Source organism: Salmo salar, chromosome ssa11 (assembly GCF_905237065.1).
Source record: "Salmo salar chromosome ssa11, Ssal_v3.1, whole genome shotgun sequence".
Lineage (NCBI taxonomy): Eukaryota > Metazoa > Chordata > Actinopteri > Salmoniformes > Salmonidae > Salmo > Salmo salar.
The window spans coordinates 76,198,197-76,222,242 of record NC_059452.1 but is presented as its reverse complement, the minus strand read 5'-3'; the positions used below and the strand labels follow the sequence as shown (position 1 = coordinate 76,222,242).

Sequence of the window (24,046 nt, the reverse complement as noted above, 5' to 3'; positions counted from 1 at the left end):
TGCAGCTGTTATCAAGTTAAATATAAACATCTCCTCTGGCTACAGAGGCGGTATCTGGGGAGAGATGCCCAGGCACCTGCTCATATGTGGCTGGACAGTCATGGCTTAAGGTGGATGGACTGTGTGAAGGACCATACTTCCCCCACAACAGCCATCAGTGACAGGCAGTGACTGACCAGTAACCAGACCAGAGAGCCAGACAACAACCAGAGGGTGGGGACTACTGGACCACTACACTGGACCACTACACTGGACCACTACACTGGACCACTACAACAATGATTGTGGGCACATTATTTTGAAAGTGCATGTAATCAACAGTCTTTTCAGTTGCAACTGTCTTTACAAGTGCATGCCTGGGCCTCTCTTGGTTTCCTGATTTCTCAGAAGAGTTTAGAGAAGTGGAACATATTAAGTGGTTTTAGTTTTGTTGCAATACGCTATTGTATTGGGGAATCAGGTTGAGATGGATGGTTAGTTTCCTCTCTCTGACATTTGAGCTTACTGAACAATACATAACAATTCAAAGTCGAGTCCACAATTGTTCAATATAACGTAATTGAAACTTTGATTCGACCAGTACGTGCCCAGTGAGTAGCTTGATCTCTTTTCTTCTGATAATCTGCTGAACCTATTTTATCATACAGTTTGACTCTAAAAAGGCTGGCTATAAACTTTTACATGTGAAAGTTGTTAAAAGTCCTCTGAGATATCAAAAAGGCTACTGTATCTGAATACGTTCTCCCCTACTTATAAGTTATGTTTTAAACGGGCAAATACCTGTACTTAGCTGAGGTTAATCATTATGGACGAGGAAATACAGACTCTACAAACCTATTTGTCTTCATTATCACTATGGCCACAGCAGTCTGGTAAACATACCATTCGACTGAGAGAAAAAGCAGGGAAGGACAGAAAATGAGAAGAGAGAGAGAGAGAGAGCGAGAGAGAGAGAGAGAGAGAGAGAGAGGGAGGGAAGCGAGAGAGGGAAGCGAGAGAGAGAGCAAAGCGAGAGAGAAAGCGAGAGAGAGAGAGAGAGAGAGAGAGAGAGAGAGAGAGAGCGAGAAAGAGCACATGGTGCTGCAGTGCCCACAGAGCACACATCCTGATACAGTTATCTTTCAATCATAACCCAGAGCAGCACAGCTTTTTCACCTGCTTTTGATGGACACTCTCTGAGCAGGGTCCCCATCAAGGCCTCAGCAAGAACAGACAAGACTGGGACTCCACATCCACTGACCGACAGCCCACCTCCCAGGTTAGTGGATAGAGATGGACAGAATGACTGTGCTGTCAACGGCATGTTCACTCTGTATTGCACAATTATTCGATTCCAGTAGTAAAATATGAATCTTAGTTGTGAAGTTGTCTTTCTTTTACTGCCACTTTCAGTTTCTCTTATATGTGAGGCTTTGCTTGTCTAGAGGTTACCTGTGTTGTACCTCGAATGTTTTATCTACTTTGCAACGATCTGGAAACTCACTTAATTAAAAGATAACGTTTGAGTTACTGTTTTGATTTAGTTTTTGTATACTTAATTTCAAACAGATCTTTCAAATATAGATGTTTTTCCCCCACAGTCAGTGGAAAGGGCTGGCAAATTGTGTATGGTTCCGTATGGCGGTATTTACACACTAACTGTGAGGCACTTGTACAGATTGGGCTCTACCTGTGCAGAGCATATGGCCCTTTGCCTTTCCAGTTTGCCTTTCCAGTCTCCAAAGTGTCCTTTAGGGTGGTGGTCAAATTCCCACCAAAATGATTTTGTCATTGTTGTTCAGAACCCATTGTCCGCAAGTCGTCGTCAAATTCGCCACCTCACCCCGTCCATTGTTTGCGCCAATTAATCTGCCCTGTATGGAGATCACCCGCGCCCAGTTGCGCCTCTCTGCGCGCGCCCGGTACCCAAACCTGCATGCAGGGACGGTGCCTGAACGAATCAGTTGGATGGGCATTTGATTTCTTCTTATAGGCGGGACGTTTTTTTTCACGGGACCTGTTATAATAACGTTTGGGGAAGTTTAGAATTTATCCTACCACTTCTACCTATCTGCGTGCAAGTTGTGATCATTTTTTTCGTGGAACAGTTTCATTTCAGTAATAACGTTTTCATTTCTAAAAAGTATTGTCATCATACAAATATGAATAAAAACAATAAAACATCTAAAAGTTATAATTCAACTATTGCTGGAGCACCAGCCTTGCCATAAGGACACATTGATAGCCTACACCATGATCCATTGGCAGCTAACTACATTTGCGCATGGAACTCAGAGATAGCATATAAACCAATGCAGCAGTAGGTCTATAACTTCCATTGTCAACTAAGTAAAATACATAGGCCTCAAGCCTACGAAATAAAAACAGTCGAAAATATCCTGATGAAAATTCAGGTTATTTCACTGTTGCTAGTGAACTCGGCAGGTTGGCGTGCTCAGGCGCGTGCTCACTCAACGTTATTAGTACAGAGATCTCATTGCTCACATGCAGCATTCTAAACAAAAGACATGGGGGGAAAATTATAAAACTCCTAAATTATGGTTATGAAAAAAAAAACGTGTTTCTCACAAGTGTAGCAGGTTGTGAACTCTGCAAACATGGGTTGCACTCAGAGAATGAGAACGGTAAATGACTGTAATACATGCATAAACAGAAATGAATGTAACCAAATGAGGGTGAATATTGGTACATTTACTATGCCTACTGGTTACACACACTACCGGTCAAAAGTTTTAGAACACCTACTCATTCAAAGGTTTTTCTTTATTTTTACTATTTTCTTCATTACATAATAAATCAAATAAAATCCAAGTTTATTTGTCGTGCGCTGAATACAACAGGTGTGGACCTTACAGTGAAATGCTTACTTACAGGTTCTAACCAATAGTGCAAAAAGGTAATAGGTGAACAATAGGTAGGTAAAGAAATAGAAACAGTAAAAAGACAGGCTATATACAGTAGCGCGGCTATAAAAGTAGCGAGGCTACATACAGACACCGGTTAGTCAGGCTGATTGAGGTAGTATGTACATGTAGATATGGTTAAAGTGACTATGCATATATGATGAACAGAGAGTAGCAGTAGCGTAAAAGAGGGGTTGGCGGGTGGGACACAATGCAGATAGCCCGGTTAGCCAATGTGCGGGAGCACTGGTTGGTCGCCCAATTTTTTTTATTGTACCTTTATTTAACTAGGCAAGTCAGTTAAGAACAAATTCTTATTTTCAATGACGGCCTAGGAACAGTTGGTTAACTCCCTTGTTCAGGGGCAGAACGACAGATTTGTACCTTGTCAGCTCGAGGATTCGAAATTGCAACCTTTCGGTTACTAGTCCAACGCTCTAACCACTAGGCTACCCATGAATATATAGTTAAAGTGACTATGCCTATATGATAAACAGAGAGTAGCAGCAGCGTTAAAAGAGGGGTTGGGGGGGGGGGCACAATGCAAATAGTCCAGGTAGCCATTTGATTACCTGTTCAGCAGTCTTATGGCTTGGGGGTAAAAACTGTTGAGAAGCCTTTTTGTCCTAGACTTAGCACTCCGGTACCGCTTGCCATGCGCTAGTAGAGAGAACAGTCTATGACTGGGGTGGCTGGGGTCTTTGACAATTTTTAGGGCCTTCCTCTGACACCGCCTGGTGAAGAGGTCCTGGATGGCAGGCAGCTTAGCCCCAGTGATGTACTGGGCCGTACGCACTACCCTCTGTAGTGCCTTGCGGTCAGAGGCCGAGCAATTGTCGTACCAGGCAGTGATGCAAACAGTCAGGATGCTCTCGATGTTGCAGCTGTAGAACCTTTTGAGGATCTCAGGACCCATGCCAAATCTTTTTAGTTTCCTGAGGAGGAATAGGCTTTGTCGTACCCTCTTCACGACTGTCTTGGTGTGTTTGGACCGTTCTAGTTTGTTGTTGATGTGGACACCAAGGAACTTGAAGCTCTCAACCTGCTCCACTACAGCCCCGTCGATGAGAATGGGGGCATGCTCGGTCCTCCTTTTCCTGTAGTACTCAATAATCTCCTTAGTCTTGGTTACGTTGAGGGATAGGTTGTTATTCTGGCACCACCCGGCCAGGTCTCTGACCTCCTCCCTATAGGCTGTCTCGTCGTTGTCGGGGATCAGGTCTACCACTGTTATGTCGTCTGCAAACTTAATGATGGTGTTGGAGTCATGCCTAGCCATGCGGTCATGGGTGAACAGGGAGTACAGGAGGGGACTGAGAACGTACCCCTGTGGAGCTCCAGTGTTGAGGATCAGGGTGGCAGATGTGTTGCTACCTACCCTCACCACCTGGGGGCGGCCCGTCAGGAAGTCCAGGATCCAGTTGCAGAAGAAGGTGTTTAGTCCCAGGATCCTTAGCTTAGTGATGAGCTTTGAGGGTACTATGGTGTTGAACGCTGAGCTGTAGTCAATGAATAGCATTCTCACATAGGTGTTCCTTTTGTCCAGGTGGGAAATAATAATAATAGTTAAGACAACAAAAAACAATGAAATAACACATAGGAATGCTTTTCCAACAGTTCACATATGCTGAGAACTTGTTGGCTGCTTTTCCTTCACTCTGCGGTCCGACTCATCCCAAACCATCTCAATTTGGTTGAGGTTGGGGGATTGTGGAGGCCAGGTCATCTGATGCAGCACTCCATCACTCTCCTTCTTTGTCAAAGAGGCCTTACACAGCCTGGAGGTGTGTTTTGGGTCACTTTCCTGTTGAAAAACAAATGATAATCCCACTAAGCCCAAACCAGATGGGATGGCGTATCGCTGCAGAATGCTGTGGTAGACTTGCTGGTTATGTGTGCCTTGAATTCTAAATAAATCACAGACAGTGTCGCCAGCAAAGTACCCCCAAACCATAACACCTCCATGCTTTACGGTGGGACATACACATGCGGAGATCATACGTTCACAAAGATATGGCGGTTGGGACCAAAAATGTCAAATTTGGACTCTAGACCAAAGCACACATTTCCACCGGTCTAATGTCCATTGCTCATGTTTCTTGGCCCAGCAATTCGACCATGAAGGCCTGATTCACACAGTCTTGATGTTGAGATGTGTCTGTTACTTGAACTCTGTGAAGCATTTATTTGGCTGCAATTTTTGAGGCTGGTAACTCTAATGAATTTATCCTCTGCAGCAGAGGTAACTCTTGGTCTTCCCAGAGTGTGGCGGTCCTCATGAGAGCCAGTTTCATCATAGGGCTTGATGTTTTTTGCGACTGCACTTGAAGAACTTTTTTACGTTTTTGAAATATTTCATATTGACTGACCTTCATGTCTTAAAGTAATGAAGGATTGTAATTTCTCTTTGCTTATTTGAGCTGTTCTTGCCATAATATGGACTTGGACTTTTACCACAAATTCCACAAATTAACAATGCACACCTGTTAATTGAAATACATTTAAGGTGACTATTTCATGAAGCTGGTTGAGAGAATGCCAAGAGTGTGCAAAGCTGTCATCAAGGCCAAGGGTGGCTATTTGAAGAATCTATTTGTTTTACACTTTTTTGGTTACTACATGATTCCATATGTGTTATTTCATAGTTGTGATGTCTTCACTATTATTCTACAATGTAGAAAACAGTAAAAATAAAGAAAAACCCTGACATGAGTAGGTGTTCTAAAATGTTTGACCGGTCGTGTATGTAATACAATCTAAGGGCAAACAATTCACACAATGACTGTGCAAGAATTGCTGGGAGACAGCAGAGCACATTCCGGAGAGCTGAGTGCATGTATTCTGGAAAGAGAAGCCCCTATCTTCGCCATACACCGCTCCCCTTTTTCTTGTCTCAAAATTTGAAATTATACTCAAGACACATTATCTTCACAGATTTTAGATGCTTTTCACTGACAGCCTCAACTCAATAATCAGCTAGGCCTATTACGCTGCCCAAATTGCTGGCTTCCCAAATGTATATAAGAAGCTAATGATCCTCTAAGTCAAGCTCTCTGGTAAAGTATTTTGAATATTTTTATTTAGACAGGTGTAATTTGCTTATTTTGGCAAAACATCAATTTACTTCAGGGTAAGCCAGCATCTGAACAGTGCACTCGCCCATCTTTCCTTTCTAATTCGCAAGTGGCTGAATCCAGAGATCTGTATACAATGACCTGATGCATATGTCTCCGCCCTAACAATGCCAGTCATTGTCACAAAGACAGGAATGAAGACGACAAGACTAGGTCTGCATATTAAGCCCATAGAAACGTATTGGGCTTATTCAGGACAGATTTTGGCAAGAGTGAACCCTCTCGCGAGCTAAACAGTATCACTCAGTCTTTTATATGTAGCCCATGTATCTGAAGCTGTCTGGCCAAAAAAGTGTGGCATGCCATACTTCTTTTGTCCAGACAGTATCAGATACATGGTCAACACATACGGAGACAGAGGGGCGCTGTTTCACTCGCTCGGATTCTTTATCTGAGATGGATGCGTCTCTGTCAGTGCGCATCTCAGTCAAATAAATTATCAATATTTAATTTGGACGGGCAAGGGCCCATGGTTAGGGCCCGCAGGTAGCCTAGTGGTTATAGCATTGGGCCAGTAACCGAAAGGTTGCTAGATCAAATCTCTGAGCTGACAAGGTCAAAATCTGTCATTCTGCCCTTGAACAAGGCAGTTAACCCACTGTTCCTAGGCCATCATTGTGAATAAGAATTTGTTCTTAACCGACTTGCTTAGTTAAATATAAAATAAAAAATATTGCTGGCCCTGTATGCATGTCTTGAGAGATTTGGTCGCTGGTTGAGCGTGTGTAGCTAGCTACCTAGTTTAAACATCAACAGCATAACACTTGATTTAGCCTACATAATCATTGTCATCAATATTTGGTCTGGTTGCCTGATACGCTCAGCAGAGAGAGGCAGAAAGACACAGAGAGGTAAATCACAATCAGTAAAAGAAATTGAGCTAGCTAACTCGCAGATTTACATCAATATCAATATGAATGACGAGCCGATAGCCTGCCCTCTTTCCCCATTTCTTTTTCATTTTGAGCAACAGCCCCCTGAAAGATTTGTCCATGGCCCTGCTAAACCCTAACCTAATCATAACCATAACACTAAATGCAGGGTCATTATTGGTCAGAGTCAATACTGTATATTAACAGATGCAGTATATTGGCAACTGTGTCATCGTGTACTAAACGTGAGTAATGATGATATATAATCCATTGTCAATACCAGGTCTGGTCATACCCATCATCCATTGAGTCATTGACACAAGAAGGCACAAACAAGAGAGTTCAGAAGGGCGAAGTGGATTCTAATGGTCATCAAACACCTCTGTTGAATAACATCCCAGTCCTTGATCTGTGGTCTCCCCAACTCCAATGCTCTCATCAAGCCAAACATTGAGCTCAATGTACTATGATAACTGTGTAATCACTTCCTGTCTCCTTTTGGCCCTGAACACACCCAGTGTCTTTATCACAGGAAGGCAGTGTGACAAAGTGACATTGGGACAACCACAGACTTGGGAGGGATAGACAACCACAATACAGGAAGCAAAATGTAACACGCAGCACAACCAAAAGAAACTCAATCTCCAACTGATCACTCCCATCTTTGACAAAGACTACTCCCAACATGGAAATTGAGACGGCAGAGATGGTGACAAATTAGAAAAAGTTCATCAAGCTGCTACATGGAGATACATAGCTAGTCATTCAGCCTTTTATAACTTCCAAATCAACCACTCCCTGTATGTCTAATAATACCGTGGGCCGGATGGCAGGAGGTGACACAATAAAATGAGAACAAAATTGTTTATTTTGCAAGCAGATTAAGGACCAAGCAATGATGTTCTACTGATAGTATGACTAGAGTGATAAGGCCAGTAAGTGGGCTACTGTGTACAGATTAACTAAATACTGTGTTCTCTGTTCACTTCCCAACAGTGAAACAACCCTGATGACCAACAAGGGTTCAGTTCTACCATGGGATCCCCCTCATTCTGCTTGAGGCTCTTCCTCTTCATCACCTGCCTGGTCACTCTCATGTTCTTTCTGAGTGAGTATGGGTGGGGTCCATACTCTGACAGAAGCCACATTATCACAGGGAACCTCACCATTCTCCTGTGGCATTGGCCCTTCGGCCCCTCCTACAGCCTGGAGGGAGACGTGTGCTGGGACAAGTACCGTATCCGCGGCTGCCGCCTGGTGGACCAGCGCTCCCTCTACTCCAGTGCTGACCTGGTGGTCTTCCACCACAGAGAGCTGATGACGGGCCAGGAGCGGCTGCCCTTCCACCTCCCCCGGAAGAGGCACCAGAAGTGGGTCTGGCTCTCCCTGGAGTCCCCTGACAACAATGGAGACCTGAAACCCTTCAATAACGTGTTCAACTGGACCATGTCCTACCGCCGTGATGCCGATTTCACCATACCATATGGAAAGCTGGTGCCGAAGGAGAGCGATAGTGGTAACTATAGCAGCACAGAGGACGTTTTTCCTAAAAATAAGTCAACTCTGGCCTGCTGGGTGGTTAGTAACTACAACTCCCAGCAAAAGAGGAGCTTGGTGTACAATAGCCTAAGGAAAAGCATCAAAGTGGAGGTGTATGGGCAATTGGGAGGGAGAGTACTGGCCCCCAGCAACTTGCTGCCCACCATCTCACGCTGCTACTTCTACCTGGCCTTCGAGAACTCCGTCTCCAAGGATTACATCACTGAGAAGCTCTGGCGGAATGCTTACCAGGCAGGGGCGGTGCCTGTGGTTCTGGGTCCGCCTCCAGGTGACTACAAGGCTGTGGCCCAGCCCAACTCCTTCATCCACATTGAGGACTTTCCATCCACTAAGGAGCTGGGGAACTATCTCAGCCAGCTAATACTAGACAAGGAGAGATATGCTGGGTACTTTTCGTGGCGGCGAAGCCATCAAGTGAAAGTGTACACGGACTGGAGGGAGAGGCTTTGTAGCATCTGCCCCAAGTATCACATCCTGCCTGCTCAGAAGGTGTACCATGACCTGGAGGCCTGGGGCAGGTGGACACCAAGTGCACTGACAGATCCCTAAAGACTTCTGCATCCCAAATGAGCTCCTATTCCAGTGCACTACTTTTGAACATGGCCCATAAGTACACCATGTAAAAATGTACAGCTTCAGAAACGTCGATCATCTATGACCAGTGCTTTTCACATGCATGGGCATGTGTCAACGAGTCAGTAAACCACACATTGAGTCACAGGACTTTCCTGTGTGTTATATTTCCACCCTCTGCCAATAACTTGTGTTCTCGTTTTCCTTCCCCACTCCCAGCAAAATAACTTGAGAAATGGCTCTTTGACCATTTTAATTAATAGCAAATCACAGTAAGGTACTTAAAACAGCAGAATTGAACCGAAGCAATGTGTTACAGTACCAAAGCATACTCTGTGGAGAAGTTACAGGAAAATGGAATATACCAATCCAAAAATTAACGACACTTATGTATAATGTGTGGATATGACATTGACAATACTTATTGCAAGGCGTTCACTGTAAAGCATAACACCCACAAAGTAAAAACCTTAACTGTGAGAACCAAAGCACAAAACGTAAATTGTCAACTTGGAATAATTGTAACTACACCAGAGGTTGGAATGGAAAATAAAGTGAAGTATTTAATTGCGTGGTGGAAAATGTACAGGTAACATCTTTAGGTTTCCCCAGAGAAATAGCCAGTTTCAATAAATTATCAAATATGCTTTCATTTATAAACATTGGTTTGTGTAAACACATTTCACAAGAGGAAATGACTTTAAATACACAAGACTGACATGGTCATTTTAGAAATGCCCAATCAAAGCGACTATTACAGGATTGGGGAAGTCAACGGCGACAAACAATTTAGGTCACTGACGATCACGTTAACAAGAAACACTGGTTGAGGGGCAGTAATCAATGCCCCACTCGACAGACATCCTGCCGTTTGTCCCCTTGGTGCAACATGAACTACGGTTCCAGTTTTAAAATAATAAAATCACTTAAGTTAGTCAGTGTGCAACAGATGAAAAAGACATTCATGGGTAACAAAATATACCAGAATTCTCAGCAAGACAAGTAAACTGACATACTTCCACTATGAAAGTACTCCTGAAGAAGAAGACAAAAAAATACTTATAGAAACTCTAGATAAGACAACTGTCACCTGAAAATAGCTAACCGATGGAGGATAAGACAGAACAAAGATATTCAAGCTAAAGAAAAAAAAAAAAAAAAGTCAGACTCAACAAAACCACAACTTTGTGCAAAGCCATCTCATACCGGATTCAGAGCCGATGAGCAAACCCTCCCCATCCCTTAAAATAGTCATGATGCTGGCTGGGGCGTCGACAGTTGTGCCGATGACTCGCAGCTGAACTGGGTGGGAGGCAAGGCACAACCGAAGAAAAGTCAACATGAAGCAAAGAGACAAAAGGCAGTATCAAGATTCCCTGGCCTTACAAAGACACCAGGAAGTTCCAGCTTTGAGCCATTTCTTTACTGGCCTACAAGCCCCCGCTCACTTGACTTTCTCTCCGTGGTCCAGAGGGACTAGGGTGTGTTCGAACTGCATATGGAGGACAACATGTTGGGTCGGGACTGGAGGACTAAAGAGAGGTAGCCATGTTGGGTGGGGAAGAGAAGAGGTGGCCATATGGCCAGGGCTGGTTTGGAGAACTGGAACCGGTTTAGCTTGTCAGGTGACCCACCAGTCCAGGGTGCAGGGCCTGCTTAAAGACATCTGGCCTCTGGAGGGGGGGCATGTAGAAGGTGGGGCCCCCGGAGAGAGAGTACCCCTGCCCAGGGAGGGGTGCGTGAGCCATGTGCGGGGGAGGGAGGCTCTGCTCATAGTACTGTCCTTCACACTCCTCATCGAAGGGGAGGGCCAGGCGCTTGCCCTTCTGTCTGCGGTTACAGAACCACACACGCACCACCTGCCAAACACAACATAAGTCACATGCTAACCAAAAAGTATTTCCACACCTCTTATATTACAAATACGGAACTTGACATGGTCAGAAGTTAACAGCACTAAGATTCAAACCATGGCAACACAAGCAAGAAGGCATTTGCCATAAATACATTTAGGCACCATGTCATGTAAGAGGAACTTTAAAGCCATACAGGGTTGAGGAAGTAAAAGGCAGTACGTGATGGCCAGCTGTATGGGAACTCACATCTCTCTCCAGACACAGGTCATCAGCAATGTGTGTGATCTCCTGGGTGTTCGGTTTGGGACACTTGACAAAGTAGGACTCCAGAGCCGTGCGCACCGATCCCTCGAGACTGGTCCTCCGCTTCCTCTTCCTGGTGTCCACAAATACCCGCTCGATCTTGTACATCTGGGAACAAACATGAACTTACATTTAGACTGGGACATTGCAGTGTGCTTTGGTCCATTCCAGAGGTGGTAATACTATGGCGTCCCCCAACCTCCCCTTACCTATTCAGCTTTTGCGCCATTTAACGGTTAACAGTGGCGGTTCTAGACCATTTCAACTGGGGGGGCCAAGCTGGGGCCAGTTGTACTGTTAGAGGGGCCAGTTAGATTAGACATTGTTGTCATATCGTTTTGCATGTGGTACGATACTGTTGTGCTCCGCCTAAAGCCGCCCCTCTAGAAAATGTGTGGGTTAAATTAGTGTTCCGCGTTGCCACTGGGTAATAACGGATGAACGATAGCAAAAATGAGTTATGTACAAATTATTTCACACTCCACATTTAGGGGGGCCACAAGGGGGTCCAAAATTGTTGTCACAGGGGCACTGCCCCCCCCAGAACCGCTAGTGATGGTGAACATTGTCTAATAAATATTACCTTGGTTGCTCATGGAATTGTATTCATTTTCTATTCTCAAGATGGCATCCTACACTCCACAAACATGACCCCTCTCTTTAGCAGATGGGTTTCTAAACTACAACCAACATACTCACATCTTGGGGGTTGTCCGAGGTCTCAGCCTCATTCAGCCATCTGCGGAGCAGGGGCTTCAGCTTGCACATGTTCTTGAAGCTAAGCTGGAGCGCTTCAAAGCGGCAAATTGTAGTCTGGCTGAACATCTTGCCTAAACAGAGAACAAGTTGTCATCGGTAGTTGATGTCACTGCAACTACAGTAGATGCAGTGAAGGAAATAAATATTGCCTCAGCACATTTTCTGAGGAAACTGTAGTCTAAGTCAATTTAATGAGACACTCAGCAAGTTCAGAAGGCAAAGAATTGCATTCACCACATACACCAACTCAATGGCCAGAAGGGAAAGGTTATGTATGGATAGTATTTAACACAGCAGGAAAACTCACCATAAAGGTTGCCTAGGGCCAGGCCTACATCTGCTTGTGTGAAACCCAGAGTTATACGCTTGTGCTTCAGCTCCTTGGCAAACTGTTCCAGCTCCTCAGTCGAAAGGTTCTCCTGTTAGAGGCAAAATTACTAACGACATTAGGAAACATTTCACAATAACGCTCTCTTTGAAAGAAAAGACAACTTGCAGGGTAAACGCATAATAGTACAATGACTATCGGATAACAGTACATAGGCCCGTTTTGACTCACCTCTTCCTCCGAGTCACTGCACCCACCGCTGGAGGAACCACTGCTCCGGGTAGAGGTTTGCGCTTGCGGCGCTTGGGCAGTTTGGCTTGCGCTCCCGTTGAAGAACGTGACCCCGGGTAACCCGTTACTGGGGGGTGAGGGCGAGAGAGATGGGGACGATGAAGACGATGTTGAGGGTATGGAATTGAGGTTTTGAGTATTGGTGTTCGCAGCCGTGATGTGGGGAAAGCCGGGCCAAAACGACGAATTCCATGGGGTCGAGTAGTAAACCCCGTGAGCTACAGCAGAGGAAGGTGGAGTTGGATAATGTTGAATCTTTTGCCCATACTCGTCATTGGCATCCTTCTCAAGCTTTATTTCGGACATCTTGACTTGTTCCCTGGTTTCGGTGTTAGGTGGCCTCAGGTTTGTGAGGTGGGTAGGCGCTGCGACCCCTGCTACTTGGCCGGTGTACTCCGGAGCGGCGATAGGACACCAGTGTTTGGGTTGGCAAAAGTCACCGGCTTGCAAGTCGGAGGCCCTATAGTCACCAGCGCCCGGTGGGAACGGCAAAAGTGTTTGATTGGTTGTTGGAGGCATCCCATTATATGCGGCCTTGTTGAAGAGAAGACTATGATGTTGTAGAACGCCGTGTGGGATCTGGAGCGACGCTCCTCCAAACCCCTCTTGACTCAAGGCCTGGGCGTACATGGCCCGGCTGAAGTCATCAGGCCGGCTGTTGCACTCCGAAGTAGGGCTTTGGGGTCGCTCCGACATTCTCCTCGGTTTGATCGTCTTAGTAAAAGTTCGGGTGATATTCAATGACGCTTGCCGTTTCGAAATGAACCTTTTCAGAAATGCAAGCAGTGTGTTGCCTATGTGCGAGATACCCATCAACTGTAGTCCATTGAATTTCGAGTTCACCACCACCTACTTCACCTTCAAACTCAAATGCCCGTCTCACAACAAACACTCCAGCTCCAGAGGTTTTTTTGAATCATCTGGCGCTGGAGGTTGCGATGTTAATTGCCTCGCCTCCCATTGGCCGCCAGAGACAATCACGCACAGCTGATGGTAAATTTGTGAATGAACTTGATTATTTTATTTCATTCAATGTGTTAAAATAGTGGGCGTGCTTTCCCATTCGAGACTTTGGAGAATCTTTTTTTATTTAACGACTAAATATCGACTATTCCTCTTCCTGAGATAACATGTAAATAATGCAAGCGCAGGTATGCAAAACTCCTGTAAGCAATTAAAGGAAATGATCTTGGAAAAAGTTAGGCTATATATAATTCACGGATTCAATGTGGATCCATTTAGTATGTTTACATTACTAATCAGTAGGATATTCAGTGACTGTATCTAGAGTATCTAATATGCATGGAGCATTGTGCGGACTTTGTTTAAATACTTCACCTTAACGAGCTTTCCTTGATATACATGCGACCAGATGCATTTAAACAGCAGAATTAAAGATTTTGACTATTACTCATTAGAAAGAATGTATAGGTCAAATTGTGATCAAATCAACAATCACATTTAATTCAAAAACGTCTTGGGAACCTTGCTGATCATGCTCAATTGTCATTCTTCACTCACAGTTTATCTATTTTATATGAGAATATCAAGCAATATAGAAAGATTAGTAGGCCTATATGGATTTTTCTTAGCCTATAACCTAAAAATAAAATGTTATTTGTGTATTTGTCACATGCTTCGCAAACAACAGGTGTAGACTAATAGTGAAATGCTTATTTACGGGCGTTCCCAACAACGCAGAGAGAAAAACAAAATAGAAAAATGATAACAGTAGGAATAAATACAGAATGAGTAACGATGACTAGCCAACAGGATGATAAACAGTAACAGCACCATATGTGATGAGTCACAGGAGTTATTGCAGAAAGGGTCCATGAAGATAGTCCGGGTAGCTTATTAGCTATTGGTTAACTATTTTACTAGTCTGAAAGAGGAATCCCATTCGATCAAAATCTCAAAATAGCATAGGCCTATCTATTTTCACTTGAGTTTTACATGGTTCTGAAATAAAATGTCAATAAAATCGTTGAAGGAGAATCTCTATATATATTTTTTTTTATTGGAAATTATAACTGACTCTAAACGCATTTTCTTTGAGCTTTAGGCTTCTACACACAACACACTGGCCTTAAGTGACCCTCATGCGTTATGTGTCTATCTTTGATAAAGGCCTAGTGAAGTTAACTGCTAAATCATTTGATTCATGTTTTGTCTAATCTTACAATATCTGGACCATCGTTTTGGCTGAGAGACAAAGCCTATAATGTGATGGCGCAATTACATGGATATCTGAGATAAACTGAGAATGACTTGTGTTTCGGGGGGGGGGGGGGGTCAGTGAGTCTATAAATTAGAAGCAGTCTTACGACATTTCAAAGTAGACAATTAACTCTAAACGAATGATTCACATAATGGTTGAACTTCGCCCAAGAGTGACAACTTTACGCACAATTTACACACACAAGCCAATTTTTGCCCATAGAAAATCAAGACAACGCAAAGGATATTCATAAAACAACTAAAAGCATCCAGGTGAACTTATACTATAGCCTTGATTGGTGTATTGAAAATAGTGGAGAGCCGTCGCACCGATACAGATGCGCGCCCCCAGAGCGAGTCGTTGGTACAGATTGTGGCAGGAAGACGCACCACGGGAAGGAGTGGGGGTGTCATTGTGCGACTTGGCCCGGAGGCACCCCGCGGCTTTCAGACCCGGAGTAGCGATGGCGCGACCATTAACTTCTTTACAGACACGAACAATAAGTCGCAGCCCTTTGATTCCGCCCCACACACACCCACCCCCTTCCCTGAAACAAACACTCTCCAAGGTTTCGCTCAAGCCACAGTCCAGAGAGTGAAGTATTTGATGGGGTGTGTGGTTGATGTGGCACGAGAGTTTTGGCAGTTATGGCATAGCATGTATTATCATCGTTTTTGTTTCAATTTTCTATTTCCCTTCTCTATCCAACCTATCCACCTTCAAACACACTGACCCGGCAGATTGAACCAGGTCTCTCGTTCTCCCCATCTCGCCCCATTACAAAGCCAGGGAGAGGGGACCTTGGAGGCAACAGGAGCCAGTGAAAGGCTTAAAAGACATCAAACTCCAGATACTGGCATTGTCCTGTGCCATGGACTTGGGAGGGAATTGTCATGCTAAACGTTGACACTTAGGGAGAAAGTGGGACGGGGTAAGAGGTACAGTGAGGGGGAGGGAGGGTGCTCAGGGATTAGCCAAAAGTCAAAGCTGTAAAGATGGTTAATGGTACTGTACAGTTCAACACTCACAGAGACAACTCAGACATATCAAGTCTGTCTAGCACCATGTCCAAATAAGCTCCCTGTACTACAGTGTATTCTAAATGAAAGTAACCATTATCAGCCATAAGGAGGTGTGAGGGAGAGTCACACATATCTGTGTGTGTAAACAATGTAGTTCAGACACACAGTCACCACTCACCAATAACCCATCCAGGGTGACTGAGAGAGACAGAGGACTATAACGGTGCAGCCTGGTTTCAACCATTTAAACCAATATGCTTTAAGTTCATTGCCATAATAATTTAGTTTGGCTTGAATATTTGTTTATATTGCCATCGTCTCCTTCTGACTCCATCAGTGGAGAGAATTCATACATTTTTGTCATTTAGCAGACGGTCTTATTTAGAGCAACTAGGGTTAAGTGCCTTGCTCAAGGACACATTGATAGATTTTTCACCTTGGGGATTCAAACCAACGACCTTTCAGTTACTGGCCCAATGTTAACCGCTAGGCTACCTGCCGCCCCATACAGATTGGCTTGCCCAGAAACAAGTGACTGAGAGGTCACTGTGCACCAAGCCATCACAGGGGGCTGGTGTATAGGTACTGTATATACACATAACTTCTTATTCAGGCCAGGAGTTTTTCCTGACCAGGAATAACCCTTAGTTATAGCCTATATACAACAACTAGGCCTTGGAGTTTTTCCTGAGCCTTCTCCCTATAGCACCCATAGTAAGCTCCCAGTTTTACTCCACAGTCTCCCCCACCTCCCCCCTGCCGCCTACCTTCCCCCACAAACAAGACTGATGGCTTTTTGATTTTCTCCCTAACGGCCCTGCCTTTGACAAACCACCATCCCTCCACCCATCGCAAACTTTCAGCAGTTGACCAATAGCTGCCTCCCTACCACCGTCCACGAGGACAATGGGCTTTAACGGCCCTCGGGAGGCAGCTCAATGAGGACAGTTACAAGAGCCATCCATCCCCTCCCCTCCCCACACACAACCGCTTGCATGCATGTTCGCACGCACACACACACACACACACACACACACACACACACACACACACACACACACACACACACACACACACACACACACACACACACACACACACACACACACACACACACACACACAACAATGTGTTATCAACAATGACAAATGGTTAGATGAAGAATGTAAAAACCTAAGAAAGATATTGAGAGACTTATCCAACCAAGAACATAGAGACCTACGCCTTCACTATGGTGAATCACTAAAACAATACAGAAATACACTATGGAAAAAGAAGGAACAGCACATCAGAAATCAGCACAATGGGGCGGCAGGTAGCCTAGTAGTTAGAGCGTTGCCACTGTTCCTAGGCTGTCATCGAAAATAAGAATTTGTTCTTAACTGACTTGCCTAGTTAAATAAAGGTAAAAAAATAAATAAATGAAAAAGCAATGTAATTAAAGATTCCATAGAATCTAACCACTTCTGGGAAAATTGGAACACACTAAACAAACACCACAAAGAGTCATCGGCAGGCTCCCCTGCTACAGCCAGCTTGTCAGGCTTTCATGCCTTCACTGGATTGCCAGGCTCTCATGCCTCAGCTGGATCACCAGGCTCCCCTGCCTCAGCTGGTCTGTCCGGTTCCCACGCCCCAGGGGTCAGAATCAAAAGTAACAGTCAGTATCTGGTGTGGCCACCAGCTGCATTAAGTACAGCAGTGCATCTCCTCCTCATGGACTGCACCAGATTTGCCAGTTCTTGCTGTGAGATGTTACCCCACTCTTCCACCGAGGCATCTGCAAGTTCCCGGACATTTCTGGGTGGAATGGCCCTAGCCCTCACCCTCCGATCCAACAGGTCCCTGATGTGCTCAATGGGACTGTGATCCAGGGTCTTTGCTGGCCATGGCAGAACACTGACATTCCTGTCATGCAGGAAATCATGCACAGAATAAGCAGTATGGCTGGTGGCATTGTCATGCTGGAGGGTCATGTCAGGATAAGCCTGCAGGAAGGGTACCACATGAGGGAGGAGGATGTCTTCCCTGTAACGCAGTGTTGAGATTGCCTGCAATGACAACAAGCTCAGTCCGATGATGCTGTGACTCTCCGCCTCAGACCATGACGGACCCTCCACCTCCAAATCGATCCCGCTCCAGAGTACAGGCCTCGATGTAACACTCATTCCTTCGACGATAAACGCGAATTGGACCATCACCCCTGGTGAGACAAAACTGTGACTTGTCAGTAAAGAGCACTTTTTTCTCAGTCCTGTCTAGTCCAGTGACGGTGGGTTTGTGCCCATAGGCGACATTATAACATTATAACATTATAAAATCCATGTACAAAATCCATGTACAAGTGTGCAGTTAAAATTGGCAAAAAACGCTGATGCAGCTTAAGCCCCACCCTGTTCAACATATATCAACAAATTGGTGATGGCACTAGAACAGTCTGCAGCTCCCGGCCTCACCCTACTAGAAGGCAAGTGTCTACTTTTTGCTGATGAACTGGTGGTTCTGTCTCCAACCAAGGAGGGCCTTCAGCAGAACCTAGATCAGTAAATCTCAGTAAGACAAAAAATAATGGTGTTACAAAAAAGGTCCAGTTGCCAGGACCACAAATAGAAATTCAATAAGACCAACACATACTATAAAAACACATTGAGTAAATGCACACATGCTGCTGGAGGTTGTCTGCTGAAGCACAGGATCATAGCCACCCTCATCTCCCTCAGCAAATCTGTGAGAAAAAAATATATTGTGCTTATTTGATCTTGCCCTAGAGCACACAAAAAAACATACCTACAGTGGCCTGCGAAAGTATTCACCCCCTTGGCATTTTTCCTATTTTGTTGCCTTACAACCTGGAATGAAAATTTATTTTGGGGGGATTTGTATCATTTGATTTACACAACATGCCTACCACTTTGAAGCTGCAAAATATTTTTGTGAAACAAACAAATAAGACAAAAACACAGAAAACTTCAGCTTGCATAACTATTCACCCCCCAAGTCAATACTTTGTAAAGCCACCTTTTGCAGCAATTACAACTGCAAGTCTCTTGGGGTATGTCTCTATAAGCTTGGCACATCTAGCCACTGGGATTTCCCCCCATTCTTCAAGGCAAAACTGCTCAGGCTCCTTCAAGTTTGGATGGGCTCTGTTGGTGTACAGCAATCTTTAAGTCATACCACAGATTCTCAATTGGATTGAGGTCTGGGCTTTGACTAGGCCATTCCAAAACATTTAAATGTTTTCCCTTAAACCACTTGAGTGATGCTTTAGCAGTATGCATAGGGTCATTGTCCTGCTGGAAGGTGGACCTCCAGTCTCAAATCTCAGTCTCAAATCTCTGGAAGACTGAAACAGGTTTCCCTCAAGACTTTCCCTGCATTTAGTGCCATCCATCATTCTTTCAATTCTGACCAGCTTCCCAGTCCCTGCCGATGAAAAACATCCACACAGCATGATGGTGCCACCACCATGCTTCACTGTGGGGATGTTGTTCCCGGGCTGATGAGAGGTGTTGGGTTTGCGCCAGATATAGCATTTTCCTTGATGGCCAAAAAGCCAAATTTAGTCTCATCTGACCAGACCAGAGTACCTTCTTCCATATGTTTGGGGAGTCTCCCACATGCCTTTTGGCGAACACCAAATGTGTTTGCTTATTTTTTTATTTTAAAGTGGTCCTATGGACAGATACTCCAATCTCTGCTGTGGAGCTTTGCAGCTCCTTCAGGGTTATCTTTGGTCTCTTTGTTGCCTCTCTGATTAATGTCCTCCTTGCCTGATCCGTGAGTTTTGGTGGGCGGCCTTCTCTTGGCAGGTTTGTTTGCTGTGGTGCCATATTTTTTAAATGTTTTAATAATGGTGCTCCTTGGGACGTAAAAAATGTCAGATTTTTTTAATAACCTAACTCTGATCTGTACTTCTCTACAACTTTGTCCCTGACCTGTTTGGAGAGCTCCTTGGTCTTCATGGTGCCACTTGCTTGGCGGTGCCCCTTGCTTAGTGGTGTTGCAGACTCGGGGGCCTTTCAGAACAGGTGTATATGTACTGAGATCATGTGACAAATCATGGGACACTTAGATTGCACACAGGGTGAATACATATGCATGCACCACTTCTCCAGTTTTTAATATTTTTTTAAAACAAGTCATTTTTTTTCATTTCCCTTCACCAATTTGGACTATTTCGTGTATGTCCATTACATGAAATCCAAATAAACATCCATTTTAATTACAGGTTGTAATGCAACAAAATAGGAAAAACGGCAATGGGGAAGAATACTTTTGCAAGGCACTGTACCTTGACCTAAACATCAGCACCACAACTTCCACAAAGCTGTGAACGATCTGAGAGACAAGGCAAGAAGGGCCTTTTACGCCATCAAAAGGAACATAAAATTCAACATACCAATTAGGATCTGGCTAAAAATACTTGAATCAGTTATAGAACCCATTGCCCTTTATGGTTGAGGTCTGGGGTCCCATGCCAACCAAGAATTACAAAAATGGGACAAACACCAAATTGAGACTCTGCATGCAGAATTCTGCAAAAACATCCTCAGTGTACAACATAAAACAACAAATAATGAAGGAAAGCTTTGACTATGTACAGACTCAGTGAGCATGGCCTTGCTATTGAGAGAGGCCGCCGTAAGCAGACCTGGCTCTCAAGAGAAGACAGGCTATGTGCACACTGCCCACAAAATGAGGTAGAAACTGAGCTGCACTTCCTAACCTCCTGCCAAATGTATGACCATATTAGAGACACATTTTTCCCACAGACCCAGAAAGAATTCCAAAACAAATCCAATTCTATTGGGTGAAATACCACAGTGTGCCATAACAGCAGCGAGATTTACCAAGAAAAAGGTGCAACAGTGTAGGTTCCGTCCCTCTCTTCACCCCAACCCGGGCTCGAACCAGGGACCCTTGCACACATCAACAACTGACACCCACGAAGCATCGTTACCCATCTCGCCACAAAAGCCGCGGCCCCGCAAGGGGAAACCCTACTTCAAGTCTCAGAGCGAGTGACGTCACTGATTGAAATGCTATTAGCGCCCACCGCCGCTAACTAACTAGCCATTTCACATCGGTTACAAAGGCAACCAGTGAAGAACAAACACCATTATAAATACAACCAATATATGTTTATTTATTTTCCCTTTTGTACTTTAACTATTTGCACATCGTTGCAACACGGTTTATAGACATAATATGACATTTAAATGTCTTTATTCTTTTGGAACTTGTCTGAGTGTAAAATGTTTTGTTCACTTTTTGTTTATTTCACTTTTGTTTATCCATTTCACTTGCTTTGCCAGTGTAAACATATGTTTTCCATGCCAATAAAGCCCCTTGAATTGAAATTGAGAGAAGGAAAGAGAGAGAGAGAGAGAGAGAGAGAGAGAGAGAGAGAGGAGTGAATGGGTGTGATGGGTTTATCACTGATATACTTTATGACTCAACACCGTGGAATCTGGCGTGCGTACTCATAACTGCATTACTTTCATCAGAAAGGAAGTTGATCAGTTTACAATAAATTGGAGAAAAAAAATGTAAATGAATAGAGCTAGATGACTATAAGTGTCTGTGTAGTTCATGATGGATATGAGCCACAGGTGTAAAAGAAGGATGTAATGTCAATAAAAAAAAAAAAACTAAAAACCCACTATTTCTACTGGGTGAAATACCACAGTTTGTCATAACAGCAGCAATATTTGTGACCTATTGTCAAAAGAAAAGGGCAACCAGTGAAGAACAAACACCATTGTACATACAACCCATATTTATGTTTATTTATTTTCCCTTTTGTAATTTACCTATTTACACATCGTTATAACACGGTACATAGCCATAATATGACATTTGGAATGCCTCTATTCCTTTGAAACGTTTGTGATTGTAATTTTAATTAATGTTTGATTGTTTATTATCTATTTCACTTGCTTTGGCAACGTAAACATACCGTTTCCATGCCAATAAAGCCCTTTGAATCGAATTGAGAGAGGAGGGCGAGAGAAACAGAGGGTGGAGAGAGAGAGAAGGGAGATGGAGGGAGGGGGATGACAGAGAGAGAGGGAGATACCGAAGAGGGAAAGAGAGAGAGTAGGGAGGAGAGAGAGAGAGAGGTGCACATCATTACAACACTGTATATAGCCATAATGACATTTGAAATGTCTCTATTCCTTTAGAACGTTTGTGAGTGTAAACTTTTTGTTTGTTTCACTTTTGTTTATTATCTATTTCACTTGCTTAGGCAACGTAAACATATGTTCCCATGCCAATGAAGCCCTTTGAATTGAATTGGATAGAGAGAGACAGAGAGTGAGCAAGAGAGAGGAGACAGGAGAGGAGTGAGAGAGAGAAAGATATCGAGACAGAGATGCATACTACGCATTGTCCTTTTGCAAGCTTCACTTGTGGTAAAAACGTTTAATTCAGATGCTAGGCCTGCATGTACAAATATATAAAAGTGAACAGTTTCACTCTTTCTATGCACATTTTGCAACACCAGGGTGGGAACTAACAGGGATAAAAGAGAGAAACAATACTAGATAGTGACATCCACCACCGATCGTCAATCCTACAGACATTCATACAAGTGTGGACATATCAATTTACATGTCTCCTCCAGTTACACATAGGAGGTCGAATCAAAGTCATTATCATATTCAAACATGTCGGAATCAAACCACGCATGAGAAATCACCTGGTACTACATTTTCCAATATACTTTCTTAAATCTACAATAATGATTTAACAAGTTAAAATTTGCTACACCAAATGACAAGAACTTCATCCTAAACCCTGTTTTTGGAAGATAAGAATAGACAGACATCACAAATATGTGACATACATTTTTTGCATCCATAAAATAGTACTTAAAAGATTATATCACAGTATATCATGACAGTGTCCCCTTGTGTTCCTCTTGCTCCTTAGCCAAATGCCAAGCACATTTCATGAAAAACCCTTTATGTGTACCAGTATCTACAGTATAATCATATGGGGTTAGCTACTAGCTATGCATTGCTAATAGAGTAAGGGACTGTTATATTGTGAATTGATGTGTGTATGTATCTGCACATATGTGTGTTCTACGTGCTATATGTTAGGTCATTGTACCACATTCAAACATACTTTGGGAGATAACAATGGACATTACAAAGGCGAGCAATTGAAACACTGATTCTAAGAGAGAGAGAAACCAAGCTGCATTTTCTACCCTCCTCTGATTACACAGACCCAGAAAGAATTTGAAAACAAATCCAATCTTGACAAAACGCCCATATCTATTAGGTGAAATACCACACAGTGTGACACCGCATCAGTAAGATTTGTGACCTGTTGCCACAAGAAAAGGGCAACAAGTGGAGCACAAACACCATTGTAAATACAACCTATATATATCTGTTTATTTATTTTCCCTTCCATACTTCAATTACTTGGACATTGTTACAACACTGTGCCAATAATATAACATTTGAAATGTCTATATTCTTTAAAAACTTTTGTGAGTAATGTTTACTGTTCATTTCTGATTGTCTTTTCCTTGTTTATTTCGCTTTAGTTTGTTGTCTATTTCATTTGCTTTGGCAATGTAAACATTTGTTTCCCATAGTAATGTTCTCGTTGTGAGATTAAATTACAAACAAGCTTAAAAGACCAAGGAACGGTGCAAAGACATGAAACAACAAATTATATTCAAAAGGAACACTGTCTTTTACTGGAAAGTATAGGGGACTAGGCCTTTTGTATGATAGAAACACCCCACTAGTGAAAAAGTCCTAGGATACAGGAAGGTTGTCTACATCCCAAATAGCACCCTATACCCAATGTAGTGCACTACTTTTGACATGGACCCATAGGGTTCTGGTCAAAAGTAGTGCACTATATAGGGTGTAAGGGTGCCATTAGAGACATACATGTTGAGTTCCACACATCTGTCAACCTCCTGCCTCTTCATTTCCTCTTATATAAGCCCATCCAGTTCTGAGATTGGAGAGTTCAGGTGCTCTTTTTCCAGAGTAAAAGAAATGGTGTGTGTGTGTGTGTGTGTGTGTGTGTGTGTGTGTGGGCATGAAAATCTATTGGTTTCACTTGAGATTCCCCTGGTAGTGTAGGGTAGAGTCGTTAAACAAAGGATTCTTCACTTCCATCTCTCCAGTCTGCAATGAAACAAAAACATTGCTGTTAAAAGTCTAACACAAACAAAGTTATCATCATT

General features: G+C 43.6%; 3 protein-coding genes across 5 annotated transcripts in view; 1 reads left to right on the top strand and 2 right to left on the bottom strand.

The window, feature by feature from the left end:
• The first annotated feature begins 88 nt into the window (after positions 1–88).
• On the top strand, positions 89–9,698 carry fut7 (fucosyltransferase 7 (alpha (1,3) fucosyltransferase)). 3 transcript variants are annotated; one of them, XM_014128337.2, is made up of 3 exons: positions 89–284; positions 1,184–1,258; positions 7,906–9,698. In XM_014128337.2, the coding sequence occupies exon 3, from the start codon at positions 7,945–7,947 to the stop codon at positions 9,016–9,018; it is 1,074 nt and encodes a 357-aa protein (XP_013983812.2). In that variant the 5' UTR covers positions 89–284; positions 1,184–1,258; positions 7,906–7,944; the 3' UTR covers positions 9,019–9,698.
• An 810-nt stretch (positions 9,699–10,508) lies between these two features.
• pou5f3 (POU domain, class 5, transcription factor 3) lies at positions 10,509–13,289 on the bottom strand. Its single transcript, XM_014128359.2, has 5 exons — positions 12,520–13,289; positions 12,268–12,379; positions 11,901–12,031; positions 11,145–11,309; positions 10,509–10,901 (listed from the first exon to the last, which is right to left on the bottom strand). Exons 1-5 carry the CDS (start codon positions 13,273–13,275, stop codon positions 10,656–10,658), a joined length of 1,410 nt encoding a protein of 469 aa, XP_013983834.2. The 5' UTR covers positions 13,276–13,289; the 3' UTR covers positions 10,509–10,655.
• Positions 13,290–22,215: 8,926 nt separating this feature from the next.
• Positions 22,216–24,046, bottom strand: part of npdc1 (neural proliferation, differentiation and control, 1) — a 38,998-nt gene continuing 37,167 nt past the window's right edge. Inside the window, 1 exon segment of the mRNA NM_001173856.1 lies at positions 22,216–23,987. Within this exon segment, the coding sequence (NP_001167327.1) occupies positions 23,916–23,987 (72 nt within the window). The 3' untranslated portion in view covers positions 22,216–23,915.

Bases quoted from the DNA above. Each gene is read 5' to 3' on its own strand.
- fut7 (XM_014128337.2), top strand. From the start codon at position 7,945: ATGGGATCCCCCTCATTCTGCTTGAGGCTCTTCCTCTTCATCACCTGC.
- pou5f3 (XM_014128359.2), bottom strand. From the start codon at position 13,275: ATGTCGGAGCGACCCCAAAGCCCTACTTCGGAGTGCAACAGCCGGCCT. The intron at 12,032-12,267 runs GTGAGTTTTCCT...TTCTCTGTTTAG, and splicing joins GGCCCTAGGCAACCTTTATG to GCAAGATGTTCAGCCAGACT. The intron at 11,310-11,900 runs GTGAGTATGTTG...GTTTGTTCCCAG, and splicing joins CCTCGGACAACCCCCAAGAT to ATGTACAAGATCGAGCGGGT.